We start from the raw sequence: 17,177 nt of genomic DNA on the forward strand, positions 1-17,177 counted from the left end.
CCCCACCCTCGGCTCACCTTGCAAGGGTGGGCCCCCTCCCCGGGGGTGCCGGCCGGCCCCCTTCACCCTGGCCATGTGTTCGTTTTGTACGATCTCTGGCATTTTATACCTGTAGCATCAGGAGGCTGCCATGACGGGTCCTTTATTTATGGAAGATTTTTAATTCTTATGTTGTTACAAAAATAAAGTATTTAAAAACAAATACCCAGCCCCTGTGCGAATGGGGTGGGGGAAGGAACCTTTCCATCCTTCCCTGCCTTTATACTCAGAGCACCCCCTGGGTGGAAGGAGGAGATGAGCAGCTGCAGGCTCCTGCTGCTATCAAACTTCTCCAGTCTCTCGGCCTCATTCTCAGCCCCCATCTGCCACCGTAGGCCATTCTTCCACTGGACTATAGAGGGGAATGCGGGATGGCCCCTTGGGAATACCCCCTGCACTGAGGGGCCTTCCCAGCTGGTAAAGAATTGGGAGAAGGGCCTAGCTACCAGCCCCCAGCAAATGAGGTGGATCGGAGGCGTAGCTGAATTGCATTCACTGTGGCTGTTATCTGCTTGCCACAGGAAGCAGCTCATGAATCAGAGCAGCCCTGGGGCTGCTCTAACCTGTCCCGGGGCAGGCACAGCCCAAGAATACAGGGAGCATGACAGTGTCTTAACAGCAGCCCCATGCTGGAGGCTCAAAGAGGTGTCTCCATGAAGAGAAACATGCTGCGTGTGAGGTCAGCAGGAACATGCGCGCACTTGATTCATAGCCCACACAGCCGCACGGTGAGAACGGGCCTCTTAAGAGCAGCCTTATCTAAAAGGAAAAGTTACCCTTGGGACCTGAGCCAGGCAGCAGGGCTCCCCTCTCCTTGCTGTCCCAGCCTGCCCTCCCCACTGCCAGCAGCTTCAGCCTGTTTGACAACCCGGCCCACAGACCATCAGATCGATTAGAATTAGATTTTCCATTGCCAAGGAAAGCAGGTGCATGGCTCCCTCGCTGGGCCTGCAGAAGAGGCATCTCACGCGGGAATTGTCAATGGTTTCAAACCTGCAAATGCGGAGGATCCCAAATGGGAGAGATGGCCAGTTGGTTCCAAAGTGTGCCCAGCCCAGTGTTGCTGTGGGTTGGGAGCTTGGCTTAAAGGGAGGCTGCCACCTTTTGACTTGCTGTGGTTTTAGGATGCTGAAAGAATTTGGAGGATCAGATGGATTCTTTTGTTCCCCGTTGCTGCTTGTCTGTTTGCATTTCAGCTTGGACAGCGAAACTAGACAAGGAAGAAGGATGGGCTAGGAGTTGGCACTCAGAGATGAGTTTAGTTTCTAGCCCAGCCACAGGCTCCAGCGTTGACCTTGGGAAAGTCCTACTCATGCAAATGCCCATGCTTAACTTTGTGCACCCTATGCATAAATGTTCAGGGGAGGGGGGGGTAGTTTAATCTCTGTGCCCCAGATCACCATCGTAAAATAGGGATCTGAAAACTTCTCTTCACGGACAGGAATTTGCTCCCCACTCAGCTTGGCAGAGACCTTGGGAGCTTTTCACCTTCCTCTTCCTGTAAGCCCTCAGCTTGACTCTGCTGAGAGGTTAGGTTGTTGAGACCTTAGGTTCCCTCGGAAAACAGCAGGTCTGTCAGCGAGGTGGAAAGTAGAGTTGTTTGAAATCTAGCAGTTTCAGTTCCTGGTGAGGTCTGTGGGCAGAATTAGCTGGATATACAGATCTCACTTCAATTCCCTGCCACTGCAGAGGCCTTTGATGACATGCACCTCAAGGGCAGCATCTCCGAATCATAGAATATCAGGGTTGGAAGAGACCTCAGGAAGTCATCTAGTCCAACCCCCTGCTCAAAGTAGGGCTAATCCCCAAACAGATTTTTTGCCCCAAATCACCCCCTCAAGGATTGAGCTCACAATCCTGGATTTAGCAGGCCAATGCTCAAACCACTGAGCTATCCCACCCCACTTCTTCAGATGCATGAGTGATGCATTTTCACTCCATGCATCTGAAGAAGTGGGTTTTTTATCCATGAAAGCTTATGCCCAAATAAATCTGTTAGTCTTTAAGGTGCCAGTGGACACAGAATACAAAGTGTGCAGTGCTCACTTTAGATTATTATTTTTGATTACATACATCTGCACAGTAAAAAAGATAAAAGAAATTGTATTTCAATTCACCTCATACAAGTACTGTGGTGCAATCTCTTTGACAGTGCAACTTACAAATGTAGAATTATTTATTTTTTGTACATAACTGCACTCAAAAATATAACAATGTAAAACTTTAGAGCCTACAAGTCCAGTCAGTCTTGGAAGCATGTTCTCTGGAATGGTGGCTAAAGCATGAAAGGGCATACAAATGTTTAGGAGATCTGGCACATAAATATCCTGTAATGTCAGTACAAAAATGCCATGCGAACATCTGTTCTCATTTTCAGGTGATACTGTAAATAAGAAGAGGGCAGCATTATCTCCCATAAATGTAAACACACTTGTTTGAACAATTGGCTGAACAAGAAGTAGGACTGAGTGGACTTGTAGGTGCTAAAGTTTTACATTGTTTTGTTTTTGAGTGTCGTTATGTAACAAAAAATCTATATTTGTAAATTGCACTTTCACAATGAAGAGATTGCGCTACAGTACTTGTATGAGGTGAATTGAAAAATACTATTTGTTTAAAAATATTTGCACAGTAAAAAAAGATCAAAAAATCTAAAGAGAGCACTGTACACTTTGTAGTCTGTGTTGCAACTGAAATCAAGATATTTGAAAATGTAGAAAAACATCCCAAAATATTTATAATTTAAACGGGTATTCTGTTATTGTTTAACAATGTGATTTAAAATTGTGATGAATCACATTTTCTTAAATTGAGTTAATTTGTTTTGAGTTAATCCGCTTGAGTTAATTGCAATTAATTGACTGCCCCATTAATCTGTTATAGATCATTCGTCCATTCTGTCCCATGCTGCTTTGCCAGTGGTGCCAGCAGAAAGCGCCCAGTTGGTCAGTTTTCAAACAAGCACCTTTGTGCTCTCTCCCAGGCTGCTACTTGTCATAACCATCTGCATTATCCTCCTTTCAAACTCTGCTTTGCCAGGATGCCTGCCACAAATTTGCCAACTGGTGCACTGAGACCACTGAGCAATACTGCCTCATTGTTTCCTGGTGTTCCTCCAGCTGTCTGTTGTCTTTGAGTTGGATGAAGGTGAGGTGAGGAGACACACAGTAGTACTCATAATAATCTTACTAACCATTTAACCAGCTGTAGTACCTTCTGCTGATGTGCTCATGAGAGCAGCTCTGGCACACACTGGTCATGTCTTTAACCTGTTTAGAATAGCCAGCCATCACGTATCAACCCTTTATAGACTTTTTGGAAATGGACCCTTGCTGTGAAATGCAATCCCCATCATTGATAAAAGTCCATTCCGTTTCAGATTCTCCCGCAGTGTTTGGGTTGCAAAGGCTCCAGGGGCAAGTCTTGTTCGTTTACAGAAATCTCTTTTCATTGGAGTATTGTTTTTTACACGAACACGTTTTTGCTTTGAGATCTGCTGTGCTTTTCCCTGCATTATTTTCACTTGTCATAAAATCATAGATGCCGGCTGGGCACTTAAAGGCCACTGCATTCACCCCTCTGTCTTTTCTACTGCATGCTGGTGGCTTGGAGCACCTTTATCCAACAACACCCCCCCCCGAATAAATTAAAGCCCCCCCACTCTAAAATTCCATCTTTACAAACACCTCCACTTGGACCAACCCCCAGAGAACAGCCAGGCACAAGCCACCACCGCTGGCCTCTCCCCGTCAGAGCCCATTTAGCATTATGCGGAGTAACACGGGTCATGTCAGTTCTGAGGTCCCATCCACCAGTGGTGCCAGCAGGTCTGCCACTCTGAGATTGTATCCAGCCTTTGCCCAGTTGAGCCCTGACATTAGCAGGGGTTGAGAAGGAGATTTTTCCCTTGCATAGGATGGGGCAAATGTTCCACCCTCTCCTGGGCTCGGGGAATCAGCCTCCCAACCCCTCATTTCCAGTGCCTTCTGCCTGTTGATTTAACTCCTTACTGGTGCCTGTCCCAGGAGATCGGCCATATCAGGACCCTGCTGAATAGCAAAACCCAGGCAAGAGAGAGCATCCTTAGGAATTCTGGGTATTGGAGGGTGGATCTTAGAGCCTGGGGGTAGCCAAGGAGGCAGGACAATGTTTCCCAAGTGTGTCTGACAAGGAGAAAGAGCAAGCCCCCAAGTGAGCCATGAGGATGCTCTGCCCCTTAGGGCGTCCCCCTCTCCCTTGAGTCTGTCCCTGCCTCTTGTGGGTGCCTTATGGGTGAGAGTCCCTGGTGCCCTACTAGGGGCATCCCTCCTCGCACTTCTCCGGGGAGGTTTGCTGACCCAGCTGTCCTGCATGGGAGCAGTTCCATCCACCAGCCCGAGCCAGGCAAGTCACTGAGCAGAAAGGGGCAGCTGGAGGGGGGCACAGTCCCCTCAGTCCCCTTCGCGGCCGACGCAGGCACAGCAGTTGGGCTGCTGCTGCCTCTCATAGCGGCCAGAGATCCAGATGAAGAGCATGCAGGTCACAGTCTGGATCCCAGCCAGGAGGAAAAAGTAATAGTCCATGTGGCAATTGTTAATGTTCCCTGGGGAAACAAGGGGTGAGCTGTCAGACCACCCCCTGCTGGTACCAGGCAGACCCCTCCACCTCTACCCCCTGCAGCAACCCTAGCCCAGGGCACGTTTCTCCCTACACAGTTAGCTTAACCCAGCACCAAGTAGACACCATCTTCCACCACATTCCCAGCCCCAGGGACCTGTCCCTCTTGGCACTGTCAGCAGAACCCCCTCCATGGAGAGCTCCCCCTGCTGGCAGTGGGATGATGAGGCCTGAGAGTGGAGAATAGATCTATCTTCCAACCTGCCTTGAGCACCCCTTGTCGGCCCCAGGGATACATTTCCCACTCCTAGCTCTGCTGAGGGGCTGCCTCTCTCCCTTCTGCTTTGTATTCGCCCCTGGGCCCCTCACTCACCATAGTCCTTGGGGCAGTGCATCCAGCCATGCTCCGGCACGGAGAGAAGAGTCAGCAGCCCAGAGCCCAGGAGCGAGCCCACGCCAGAAATAAAGAAAAAGAGCCCCATGATGGCTCCCTGCATGGACTTGGGGGCCTCTGAGTAGGCAAATTCCAGCCCTAGGGGAGAGCAGAGAGCTCTGAGGGACCTCAGTAATACTACCGCAAACAAACACTGCTTCCAGCCACCAGGTGATGGGATCAAACAATATGCTGTTTGCTACCATCCCAGCTGATTGATGAGCTGGCAGCCCCAACCCAAGCACTTGCCTTGAACCTATCAGTCACTCGTTTACCTATAGACCAAGTCTTGCATTGCTTAGCTTCATGAAATCAGAGGCAATCACCACCTTCCTAGATACAGCTGTATTTGCTGTTCTTCGGCCCCACCCAGCATGGTGCTAGGGGTTGTTAGTCAGACCCGTTCCACGTGCTCAGTCTAGCCCCAGCACCTGGCGTTTCACATCTCACCCATGCTGCCTTATTGTTATTGGACCCCAACGCGCTAGGCACTGCACAAACCCAGCACAGTTACCTGGAATGCTGGCAAAGATTTCACTGATGCCGATGAGAAGGTACTGGGGAATCTGCCACCAGATGGGCAGTGTGGCAGCAGAGTACACATCCTGTCCTATGTGCTGCAAGATGGTCTGGTTGTTCTTCACATACTGCAGCCTCTTGGTCTCCAGGGTGCCTGCCGAGGAGGGGCAGGATGGATCAACATGGCATTCCCCCACACACGCTCAGAAGGGGTCAGCCCCATCTGAGCAAGGCCCCATCGGCCCTTGATTTCAGGGCAGGGAGAGTCTATCAGCCATCCTCGGATCCCCCCTCAATGCTGGTCAGCTCCAGCCCTGGCATTGGGCAGTAGCCTCCCACCCACCAGCCCTGGCCATCAGGCATTACCTGCCACAATGATAGAGGCGAGGCCAAAGAACATGCCCAGAGCCATCCTCTTCAGCGCCGAGGGCAGCAGCTTCCGTCTCACCAGGAATGGGTCAATGACTCGATCCTTCAGCGGGACCAGAACCAGCAGGACCACCACATTGGCTAACAGGAGCCAGGCATCAGGGAACTAGGGAGAGAGAGCTGGGTCAGATCTAGCCCTTGGGCTAACAGAACCAGGCACTGAGGATCTACGGTGAGAGAACTGGTTCAGAACCAGCATCTGGGCTAACAGAACCAGGCACTGGGGATCTAAGGTGAGAGAACTGGGTCAGAACCAGCACCTGGGCTAACAGAACCAGGCACTGGGGATCTAAGGTGAGAGAACTGGGTCAGAACCAGCACCTGGGCTAACAGAACCAGGCACTGGGGATCTAAGGCGAGAGAACTGGGTCAGAACCAGCACCTGGGCTAACAGAACCAGGCACTGGGGATCTAAGGTGAGAGAACTGGGTCAGAACCAGCACCTGGGCTAACAGAACCAGGCACTGGGGATCTATGGTGAGAGAACTGGGTCAGAACCAGCACCTGGGCTAACAGAACCAGGCACTGGGGATCTAAGGCGAGAGAACTGGGTCAGAACCAGTCCTTGGGCTAGCAGAACCAGGCATTCCCTTGAGAAATAACTCTACAGCAACTGAAAACCCTTATTCTGCATCTCCTACCTCTCCCAGCCCTGACTCTCCCGCCCTGCTTCCCCATCCCCTCCCCACCATAGGTGCTGGAACTAGGGGTGCTGAGGATGCTGCTGCACCCTCTGGCTGGAAAAGGTTTCCATCGTATACAGGGTTTACACTTTGGTTCAATGGCTCTCTGCAGCCCTACTACACAAATTGTTCCTGGTACTCTGCTCCCCTCCAGCTGCCTGGGGCCTGCGGAGAAGCGGAAGCAGCTGGGACAGTTTCTGTTCTATCTCCAGCCTGGCTGGTGACCACAACCAGCATCACATGTTGCTCATGCTGGGCCTCTCACAAAGGAGGGATTGTGCTGTCAGGGGCAGATGATATCCTGGACCCGTCTCCCTGTCCAGGCTGGGAATGTCACCCTACTCGAATGGGCAGCAAGATTCACCTGCGCTGCTCAAGATGGTCTCTTCCCTTTGCCTGGCGCCAGCCCTCTCCCCATCACCTCCTCTTGGGGTGTCATCAGCAACCCCAGCAATGTCACTCAGATCCTGAGTTGATGCCTTTGTCTGCCATCTCCACTGCATGCCACAGCCCCTCACCATGTAGCTGCTGCCCATGTCACTGCCCGTGCTGTTGTGCTGGAAGATGTTGGGGATGAAGAGGTGCAGGCCTTGCAGATAGTAGGTTGACTGCATCTGGAATGTAATAGGGAGATCAATGTGGGGCTCAGACCCATGGGCCATCCCTCCCCCCGTCACCCCTCTTGGGACATCATCATCCACTCCAGTGATGTCACTCAGCCCTGCCCCACCCTGCCAGGGGCATTGTCCCTCCTCTGCCCCCTTGAGTTGGGGTCATTGTCTGCCATCCCCACTGCATGCCCTGGCCCCCATGGGAACTGAACTCGGCTCCTATCCCACTGAGGTAGGACAGACACACCCAGCAGGAGGGGATGGGCTGACACACACCCCCAGCACCCTACCCCAGGAAACTGCTATGCTAGGAGTGGGGAAGCAGTGTGGGGGTGGCCCCCAAGAGAGGGTTAATGGGTCCTACCAGCAGCCAGTGACTATCATTCTTTAGAATTGGTGAACCAAAGAGGAAGGAAATGAGGAAGAAATCTTTCAAAGGAATGGACATGGTCCCTGTTCCAGGTGGCTGGCCCTTTAAGGAGAAATGGGTCTCAGCCCCACCTGGGACATGGTTCAGGTGGGGAGAGTGAAGCTGGGCCATGTGACTCCTCTGGGAGTCACAAGACAGAGGACTTGCGGGTGGGGGGAGGAAGAAGGCAGCTGAGCTAACAGGGGCGGGCCAGGAGAGCAGAAGATAGGGCAGAGGGGGCAAACTTTTTGGCCCGAGGGCCACATCTGGGTATGGAAATTGTATGGAGGGCCATGAATGCTCACGAAATTGGGGTTGGGGTGCGGGAGGGGATGAGGGCTCCAGCTGGGGGTGCAGGCTCTGGGGTGGGGCCAGAAATGAGGAGTTCAGGGTGCAGGAGGGGGCTCCAGGCTGAAGTAGAGGGTTTAGGGTGCGGGGGGCGGTGAGGGCTCTGGCTGGGGTTGTGGGATCTGGGGTGTGGCTGGGTATGAGGGGTTGGGAATGCAGGAGGCTGGGACCGAGGTGTTCAGAGGATGGGAGGGGGATCAGTGCTGGGGCAGATGGATGGGGCATGGGAGGGGGTCAGGGGTGTAGGCTTTGGGCAATGCTTACCTCAAGCAGCTCCTGGAAGCAGGGGCTTGTCCTGCCTCTGGCTCCTATGGAGACATGGCCAAACAGCTCTGTGCGCTGCCCAGTCCGCAGGCACCGTCTCTGCAGCTCCCATTGGCCTTGGTTCCCAACCAATGGGAGATGTGGGGGTGTCGCTTGGGACAGGAGCAGCATGCGGAGCTCCCTGGCTGCCCCTACATGTTGGAGCTGGAGAGGGGACATGCCACTACTTACGGGAGGTGTGTGGAGCCACAGCACACACACAGTGGGGCAAGCCCCCAACCTCACTCCCTGGCTGGAGCACCAGAGTGGGGCAAGCCCTGGACCCTGCTCCCCAGCGGGAGCTCGAGGACTGGATTAAAACATCTGAAGAGCCAGATGCAGCCCCCAAGCTGTAATCTGCCCACTTCTGAGATAGGCAGATGAGCCGCTGGCCTCTCGGAGCCCGAGAGGGGACAACTCAGGGAGAGTCCTGGCACCGATCTTGGGCTTGGGAAGGGTGGGAATAGCTGCTGGCTGAAGACTCGGACCAATGAGATTGGCAGCAGATGCCAGAGCTGAGGAGCTCTTGTGCAGATGGACTTGATTGATTGTTCTGCGCTGCTCATGTGATGAAGCCAGACGCGGGGGCTGGGGGGGGAGAGGGGAGGTAAAAACTTGGAGGAAGCCTTTGTTAATTATTTCAGGGGCACTGAGGCAGAGCTGCCCCTAGCCACGAGGGAGCACTCTGGAGGCAGCACTCCTGTTTGCAGCCCCCACTACCCTAGGATCTGAGGGTCTCACAAGCATTGATGGTATTGATCCTCAGCTTCAAGCTCCATGAGGATGGCTCGACGCTGACCCCACTGCCAACCCTTTCTATGCATCAGCATTCCCGGTGCTGCTGCTCCGCTAGCTCCCTACCTGGAAATAGACCATCCAGTAGGGAATAAAGGTCAGTAGCACTGGCAGGATCTTGGCCATCACCTGGAAGTTGGCAAGATCCTCCTCGGGCGAAGGAATCCGGGGCTGAGATTTGCCATCAGGGAGAGGATCTGCGCCCTGGGCTTCTGATTGGAGAGCACCCGGCCTGCAGCGAAAGGGGAGACCACAGATGGCTTGAGGAGGCCAGCATGGGCATGGCCCCAAAGTGGATGGGGGCAGCTGGGCTCCACCAGCACCAACCCTACCTGATACGGCGCACTCGGCTGCAGCAGCTGCCCTGGAAGGCCAGCCTGAGCATGGCAGAGACCTGGCTGCCCGAGGGGGGCTTAGTGATGAAGGTGGGGGCAGCCAGGAGGAAGACAAGTAGGGCCAGGGTCACGCAGGCCGCAGGGATGGTGTAGCCAATGAGGAAGTTGACATTTTGCTGGATGAAGGCCACCACGAGCAGTGAGATCACCGCCCCGATGTTAATGCTCCAGTAGAACCAGTTGAAGAAGCGCCGTGTGGCATCGCGGCCACGGTCCGTCACCTGCAGGGAGCGCAAGGCAGGATGGCGTAAGCCAGGCTGTGCTCCGCTGCATCATGTCAGGGCCTCATCCCCTGTCCCCACTGTGGGAAGAGGGGGTCCCAAAGGAAATGAGGGGGGTTAACCCTTTATGGGCTGTGGGAAGAGAATTTCTAGATCCCTGGCGGGGGCTGCCTCCCATTTCTCCTGCCCTTTGGGGAGCCAGGCAGACCCTTGGCCAGGCAGGGGACTCTTACCATCACCCTGCCCACCCTAGAGACTTTCACCTGCAGGGAGCGCCAGGCCAAAACTAAGCCACAAACACGGAGGTAGGGACTCATCTCCCCTCCCTCCCGCTCCTTAACCTAGATCCAGCCTCCCTCCTTCCTATCCTCTCTCCCTTTCCTGACCTCCTGCTCCCTCCGTTCCCCAGCCCTTCCCATCCTCTCTCCTACCCACCCAATCAGGGTGCCCCTTTGCAACAGCACCCCTTGGGCCCCCCTGCCTGGCCAAGGCTCTGCCTGGCTCCCCAAAGGGAAGGAGAGGTGGGAGGCAGCCCCCTAAAGGGGTCTAGACAGTCTCCCCCTACAGCCCATAAGAGGTTAACTCCCCACCCCCGTTTCCTATGGATCAGAGAAACAATCCCCTTCCCCTAGTTAGACCCCTCACCTCCCCTAATGGGGGTGGGGGGGTGACAGGGAGGATTAACCCCTTGTGGTCTGGGAGATGAGATTATCCTGACTCAGGGACGTTCTCCCTGCCCCCAGCCCAGCCTGGAAACTCTGGCTTGTTCCTGGGGTCTGGGATGGTAGAGAGGAGACTTTACCCCAACATCTGCTGAGTGGGGAAGAGAAACAGCCCCCTCTCCCACAACATGATAGGGAAAGCCCCCCCAACCCTCCGCATGCATGTGTGCAAGCGTTAATCTGTGCATGCACACAGGTGGACTTGTTTGTGCCTGCATTTCCATATCTGTGTGCTTGTGCATGTTCGTGTAAATGTGTTCTCACACGTGTGCAAGCTCGTGGGTGGGACATGTGCCCTTGTCTGCATGGCTGCTTGCGTGGATATGCTTTTGCTTCTGTGTGTGTGCAGGAGTGTGCCAGATGTATTTGCATGTGTGTGCCTGTGTGCATGGGTATTCATGTGTGCAAACTTGTGTGTGTCTGCATGCATTGTGTGTGTGTGTGTGTGCACGCACATGCTGCATGCATTGCCTCTGCCTCTGTATGTGCACGTGCATGTTGCATGAATTGCCTGTGTGTGCACAGGTGCACATTTCATGCATTGTGCGTGATTGTGCACGCACATTGTATGCATTGCCTATGTGTATGCACATGCGTGCTCATGCATGTCTGTGCAACATTAAACCTTTGGCACCAGCTGGGGTGAAGGTCCTGCCCAGGGGAATCTCTTTGGGGGGGGGTATGTGTGTGTGTAACCCTTGGTGTGCTGGACGTATTGCTCTCCAGGTTGCTGACCCTGAGGAGATGGAGGGGAAAGGTGTGCTTGTTACCTGGTCGGCGCCGAAGGGGGTGAGGTTGGCCTTGACGGAGCTGATGCCCAGCGCCAGCAGCAGCAGGCCAGTGTACATCAGAGGGGCGCAGTAGTGGCCGGGTGCTGACTGCTGGCACTCCCCACTCTGGTTCTGGCAGGGATGCTGCAGCTGGTAGACCGGCATGTCCCCACACAGAAAGAGTCGCCCATTGAACGAGGCCGTGGCGGGCAGCAGGCAGGCCGACACCAGGTAGAGCAGGAAGCTTAGCGTGATGGTCCAGTAGCGGCCCAGGTAGACGTCAGCCAGCCAGCCCCCGACGGGTGAGAGCAGGTAGGAGGCGCCCAGGAAGAGCAGGGCAGCCCGCGAGGCCTGCGGCCCCCCCCAATTGAAGTTGCTGCTGTTGAGGTAGAGGACAAGATTGGAGACGATGCCGAAGAAAGCCGCCCGTTCCAGGATCTCCACCAGCAGCACGGCCGCGCAGGCCGCCTTCCGGCCCTCGAAGGCATCCCATAAGCCCCCAGCTGGGGCCTCTTCCTGCCCCAGCAGGGGCCGGCGCTCCCCTCTGGTACCATCCCGGGCCATGCACCGCCCTGCCTGGGCACTGCGCGGGTCTTCCTGCTCCCCCTGGCCTTCTCAGCCTGTGCTCTGTCTGTCTGCCCTGATGCTCCGTCTGTCCTGAGCCTTCCCTTCCCACGCTCTGTCTGGCCGTCCTCCCCTCTCAGTCTCTGGCTGCCTATAGCTCTGGCTGCCTCTGCCTTCCCTGCTCTGTCTCTTGCTCTCGCAGACTCTGTCTCACCCTTCCTGGGCGTGTTTTCTCTGATCTCTCAGGCCAGCTCCCACTTCCCCATTTCTCCGCTGAATGGAGACATCATATGACATCTCCCTTCCCAGAAATGAAACTTCCATTCCATAGGTTCCCCTTTCTCAGGGAATCGGTGCCCCGCCCTCTCCCCATGAGTGACACCCTTTTACACGCTTCCAGCCCTTCCCCAAACTTTCCCTTCACTCGCCTTTCCCCCACTCCAGTCTTCTCCCAAGATGATTCCCTCTGCCTAATAATCATGCCTAGCCCTTTCAGTCAGGGAATCTCAACGTTCTTTACAAAGGCACTCACTATCATTAGCACCAGAGTGAGAAACTGAGGCAGATATGGGCAAAGTGACTTGCCCAAGGTCACCCTGCAGGCTAGTGGCAGAGCTGGGAATAGACCCCATCTTTCATGAGTCCCAGTCCAGTGCTCTTTCCACTAGGCCCCACTGCCCCCAAGAGCAGCTGGCTTGCTTAAAGCCAAGAGGGGTGGAAGCGCTGGTGGGAGACTGTCAAGAGGACGGGGTCTCCCATCCCAAACTTGAAATGAATAGCTTATCGCAGCGGAGATGTTAAACTCCTTTTACAAAAAAACAAAGAAACCCTCCTGTAGCAAAGGAAATGCAGCCAAACAGGAAGCAATAGTTCGTTCTAATAGCTCCTGCACAAGACTGAGTTATGTGCAAACAATGGACTCCTGATGAGAGAGATCTAACTAATAACCATCCTGAGTCACTCCCAGTTGTCTCCTAGGAGTTCTGGAGAGCCCTGGGGGAGGGGCCAGAGAATAGGTGACAAGCCGATCCATAGATTTTCAGCCCCGAGGGGACCTTCAGCTCCATCCGCAGGTCCATTACACCTAGGTGGCGATGGAGCTGCAGACGAGCCTTTTGCAATGGGGCTTCCGCCCTGAATGCTGCATGGCCCCATCCTGGTGTGAGAAGACAGGGTAGGTGTCGTTGCCCAAAGCCTGGCAGTATGTAGCCTGGCCTTCCAGCTCCCACAAAACCCTTTTCCTCCCTTCTGCCCGCATGGGGTTTGCAGATTGTATGGCTCTTCAGAAAGGGCCTTTCCTACCTCCTTCCTCTCATAGAAGTCCAAGCCTAGGACCAGACCTTCTGTGGCTTCACATAAGCATGGCTCCACTGAAGACAGTGCTGTGACATTGATTGACACCAGTTGAGGATCAGGCCCTTCTGTTTTTTTTAAAGTCCTTCCAACTCTAACCTCTCCCATCCTGCCTGATTTCCCCCTCCCCCCATGGGTAAATAGTGCAGCCGGTACCCCCTCTCACCAGAAAAATGCCAGCAAAGTTATCCATTCCCTTTTGACAGCCCACCTCGGGAAAGTTCACTCTGCAAATTAATCCCTGTTGGTTTGTATGGCAACATGGTCATGTGGATTGACATCTGGAGCTGTCATCTCTCGTGCTGGTATTTCAGCAGCAGCTGCTATAAAAAATACACACTCAGAGTTTCTATTACCAGGTGCAATATGTTGCGATTTCTCTTTTTGATGCTGCCTCTTATGGAGCATGGAATTATTTAGTATCTGTCGTGTGACGTCTCCTCCAATTTGCTTCAAGGAGGACAGGTATTTGGCCCAGTTTTGAACGCCCGGTGAAACAGATTTTGTTGTCCCTCTGCTGAGCAGTCCTAGGTTTCAGGGCCTTGCAGCTCAGCTGCTCATTCAAATGAGGCAAGTGCAGGGTATTAACACAGCTTGTATACCCCAGTCCCTGAAGAGAGGTGGCCACAAACAACATGCAGGCAAACCCCTCTGTCAGGGATCTCAGCCCAAAAACCAGCGCTTGGTGCCTACAGAGCAGCAAGAACTGACACTAGTTAGAGAGATGAAGGCAGACAGCAAACTCTCCTGTAGCTTGCCATAGCTAGGAACAGAGGAATTGCCAGACTGGATCAGAACCACGGTCCATCTAATCCACTGTCCTGTCCCTTCAGGGGAAGGTGAAAGAACCCTGCAGGGGGCAGAGATGGGATAATTTGCCCCCATCCTTGTCTTTATTAGAGATTGGCTTAAACCTTGAAACATATCCTGCCAACATTTCTGTTATCGCTAATTATGATAACACTGGAAGTTTTTGATCTCCATATAAACATCCAATCACTTTTGGAAGCTTGTTCAATTCTGAACCAGAACATCTTCCAGTGGCAGTGAGTTACACAGGCTCATTGCACATTGTGTGGAAAGTATTTCCCTTCACTGGCTTTGAATTTGCCCCCTTTCATCTAGTGTCCCCTCGTTCTTATGTTAGGAGGCAAGGAGAGCAGAAGTGCCTGATCTCCCTTCTCTAGACCAGTCATTGTTCGATAGATGTGTATCCTTTCGAGTGCTCAGCCTGTACGTTCTCTCAGATCCCAATCCTGCACCACTGGAGTCAGTAGGAATTTAGCAGCTGACCTCAGTGGGAGCAGGATCAGGGGCTTAATGCAGTTTTACTAGATGGAATATGTCACCCATTTGTGGGATCCATCTCCCTCCCCACTCACACAGTGTCACTTTCAGTCAAACATGATGTAAGCTGTGGGTGAGTGTGGGTTACCTATTCCCCTCTGTGCCTGAGCAGTAGCTGCTGTGAGTCTGTTAGATCCCCAGCTAGGGAACCTTTGTTTTTCAGCACCTACTGCAAACACTCTAGAGGTTCCCTGGTTCAATTCCTGGTGTGCCCACCAGGAGGGTAACTGTCACAATGGCAACCCACACCCTTCAGGTATTCAGGGCCGGATCCAAAGTCCACTAAACTCAACAGACAGGTTCCTGTTACTTCCCTGGGCTTTGGCTCAGGGACTGTTTGTGGGTGTGATGGGGTGTACGCCGTCTCCCATGGCAGAGAGAGGGCTAATGAGAGCATGTGTACTGAGCCCACCTGGTTGCACCTGGAGGGAAGGTGGGGTAATTCTGTTAGCAGGCCCACTGGGGAGGAGCTGGATGGCTGATCAAAGGCAAAGTGGCCCAAAGCAGCAGGGGAGAGAGACATGGACACATAGCAAGCCTGGGGAGAGGCAGACAGGAGCTGGGCCACCAAGGAGAAAGCCCTGGGAGGTGTCAAGAGCAGGTGGGAATGTTGCAGAGCCTGGGAAGAGAGTGCAGAGGAGCAGGGCTGGGAAAGGCCTTGAGACAGGGTCAGCTAGGAAGTAGCCCAGTAGGTCTGAGGGAGCAGACATGAACTGCTTGCTCCAGGCCCCCTGGGCTGGCACCTGGAGTAGAAGGAGGGCCTGGTGTTCTCCCACTGACTATGGTGAAGCTGGTGTGAAACCCCCTGACATAAGGGGCAGGAGCACCGGTAAGCCTACAGTGGAAGACCTGGTGTGAGGCCATTGGGGTTGGTTTTCTTGGACCTGCTGTTACCCCAGAAGGGACTATTCGTGGGCTGCAGGCAGGGCCGCCTCCAGGCCACAGCATGCCAAGCATGTGCTTGGGGGGGCACACTGCGGGGGGGCCTCTGCCGGTTGCCGGGAGAGCGGCAGGTGGCTCCAGTGGACCTCCCATAGGCATTTCTGCGGAGAGTCTGCTGGTCCCACGGCTTCGGTAGACCTGCCGCAGGCGTTTCTGTGGACGGTCTGCTGGTCCCCCAGCTCCGGTGGACCTCCCGCAGATATGCCTGCGGCAGCTCCACCAAAGTGCGGGACCATCGGACCCTCTGCAGAAACATCTGCGGGAGGTCCACTGGAGCCGCGGGACCGGTGAGCGGCAGAGTGCCCCCCCACGGCATGCAGCGTGCTTGGGGCTCCGAAATTGCTAGAGCCGGCCCTGGTTGCAGGGCCGAGTCCTGAGAAGCAGGCCACCACAGAGCTGTGGATAAAGGGTGGCAGAGGAAGAGAGCCTGCTATCCTGCACCCAGCCGCGAGGGGGCCTGACGGACAATGAGTTGTCTTCTGGGGTGGAGTTCGTTATTTCACAGGGCAGTGGTAAGTAGCCCATGGGCAACCCCCCATCTCCCTTGCACCATGCCTCTCCCAGCTGTGAAGGGCAGCCCTGGCATTTTGTGCCATGTCGGCGAGCCTCCTTGAGAGGGCAGCCTGGTAAAGCTCAACAGAGCATGTTGCTATCTGAGGCACGGTGGGGGGAGTGGTCACAATGCTCCAGGTGTCATGCGTGTGACATTTCAGCAGTTCCCTTTGACAGATGCTTCCCTGCCCCACATCAAGCCCTGGCTAGCCACAGTCAGGTGGGTGAGCAGGAATGTCAGAGCGAATAGCAACAAACTCAATAGCAGAAAGCCCCGGGGGAGTGGAAGGAGCCGTGCTTAGCATCGTCAAAATAGCACAGTGCATCTTGCGATGCTCCCCTGGGATCGCTGGCTCAGAAGCCCTGGAGTCAATCTCTGCTCAGCTTGGTGAATGGCAGGCCAAGAAGTGGCTATAATGGTGCTGAATGCCCGAAGCTCGAACAGGAGGAGTGCTATGCCAAGAATGCCAGTGGGAGAATGTCAAGTTTCAAACAGGGCTCCTGCTAGGCTCACTGCTGGGCTGCCCACACCAAAGAGCTGTCAGAAGCGCCCCTTCGGGTCAATCCCACAGGACCAGCAATCCTAGGAAGGCACTGGCTCTGCTTCTTGAAGGACGCCCAGAACCTCGCCAGCATGAGCGATATGCCCACCCAGCCACTGATGTGGTGAAATAGCATGAGCAGCAAACACAAGTGCCGGGGAAGGATTCCCCTAGAGGCTGAATGGGCCATGGCAGACGGAACTGCTTTGAGACAAGACAGGACATGTGACCAGAAAGTCATAGCTCCTGGTCATGGGATCCTTGGAGATCCCAGTGTGAATGTGGACGTGCAGTCTGGTCACGGGGTCCCTGGGGATCCAGGTGCAAATCCTGACACATGGCCTACACATGGAGTCCCTGGGAATCACGGGGCACATCCTGATGCACAACCTGGGCGTGGGATTCCTGGGGATCCCGAGGTGAATCCTGATACGCAGCCTGCATGTGAGGTCCCTGGGGACCTGGAGCTAATCCTAATGCACAGTTTAGGAATGGAGACCCTGGACATCCTGAGGCAAATCTGGACATGCGGCCTGGGTGAGGGGTCCCTGGGCATCCTGAGGCAAATCTGGACACTTGTCCTGGACGCGGGGTCCCTGGGCAT

General features: G+C 54.3%; 1 protein-coding gene across 1 annotated transcript; it reads right to left on the reverse strand.

Moving 5' to 3' along the window:
- Positions 1-141: 141 nt before the first annotated feature.
- On the reverse strand, positions 142-11,921 carry SLC15A3 (solute carrier family 15 member 3). Its single transcript, XM_032790500.2, has 8 exons — positions 11,274-11,921; positions 9,498-9,781; positions 9,232-9,397; positions 7,218-7,313; positions 5,954-6,122; positions 5,583-5,741; positions 5,009-5,167; positions 142-4,621 (listed from the first exon to the last, which is right to left on the reverse strand). Exons 1-8 carry the CDS (start codon positions 11,835-11,837, stop codon positions 4,470-4,472), a joined length of 1,749 nt encoding a protein of 582 aa, XP_032646391.1. The 5' UTR covers positions 11,838-11,921; the 3' UTR covers positions 142-4,469.
- Between the last annotated feature and the right edge of the window lie 5,256 nt (positions 11,922-17,177).

The sequence above is a fragment of the Chelonoidis abingdonii genome, chromosome 4 (genome assembly GCF_003597395.2).
Source record: "Chelonoidis abingdonii isolate Lonesome George chromosome 4, CheloAbing_2.0, whole genome shotgun sequence".
NCBI classification, from domain to species: Eukaryota; Metazoa; Chordata; order Testudines; family Testudinidae; genus Chelonoidis; species Chelonoidis abingdonii.

What these genes read in the sequence shown, in the direction of transcription:
- SLC15A3 (XM_032790500.2), bottom strand. Translation starts at nt 11,837, where the DNA reads ATGGCCCGGGATGGTACCAGAGGGGAGCGCCGGCCCCTGCTGGGGCAG. An exon ending in ACTGGATGGTCTATTTCCAG is followed by an intron (nt 7,314 to 9,231) that starts GTAGGGAGCTAG and finishes ATTACATTCCAG; the next exon opens with ATGCAGTCAACCTACTATCT. An exon ending in GCACTGCCCCAAGGACTATG is followed by an intron (nt 4,622 to 5,008) that starts GTGAGTGAGGGG and finishes TTGTTTCCCCAG; the next exon opens with GGAACATTAACAATTGCCAC.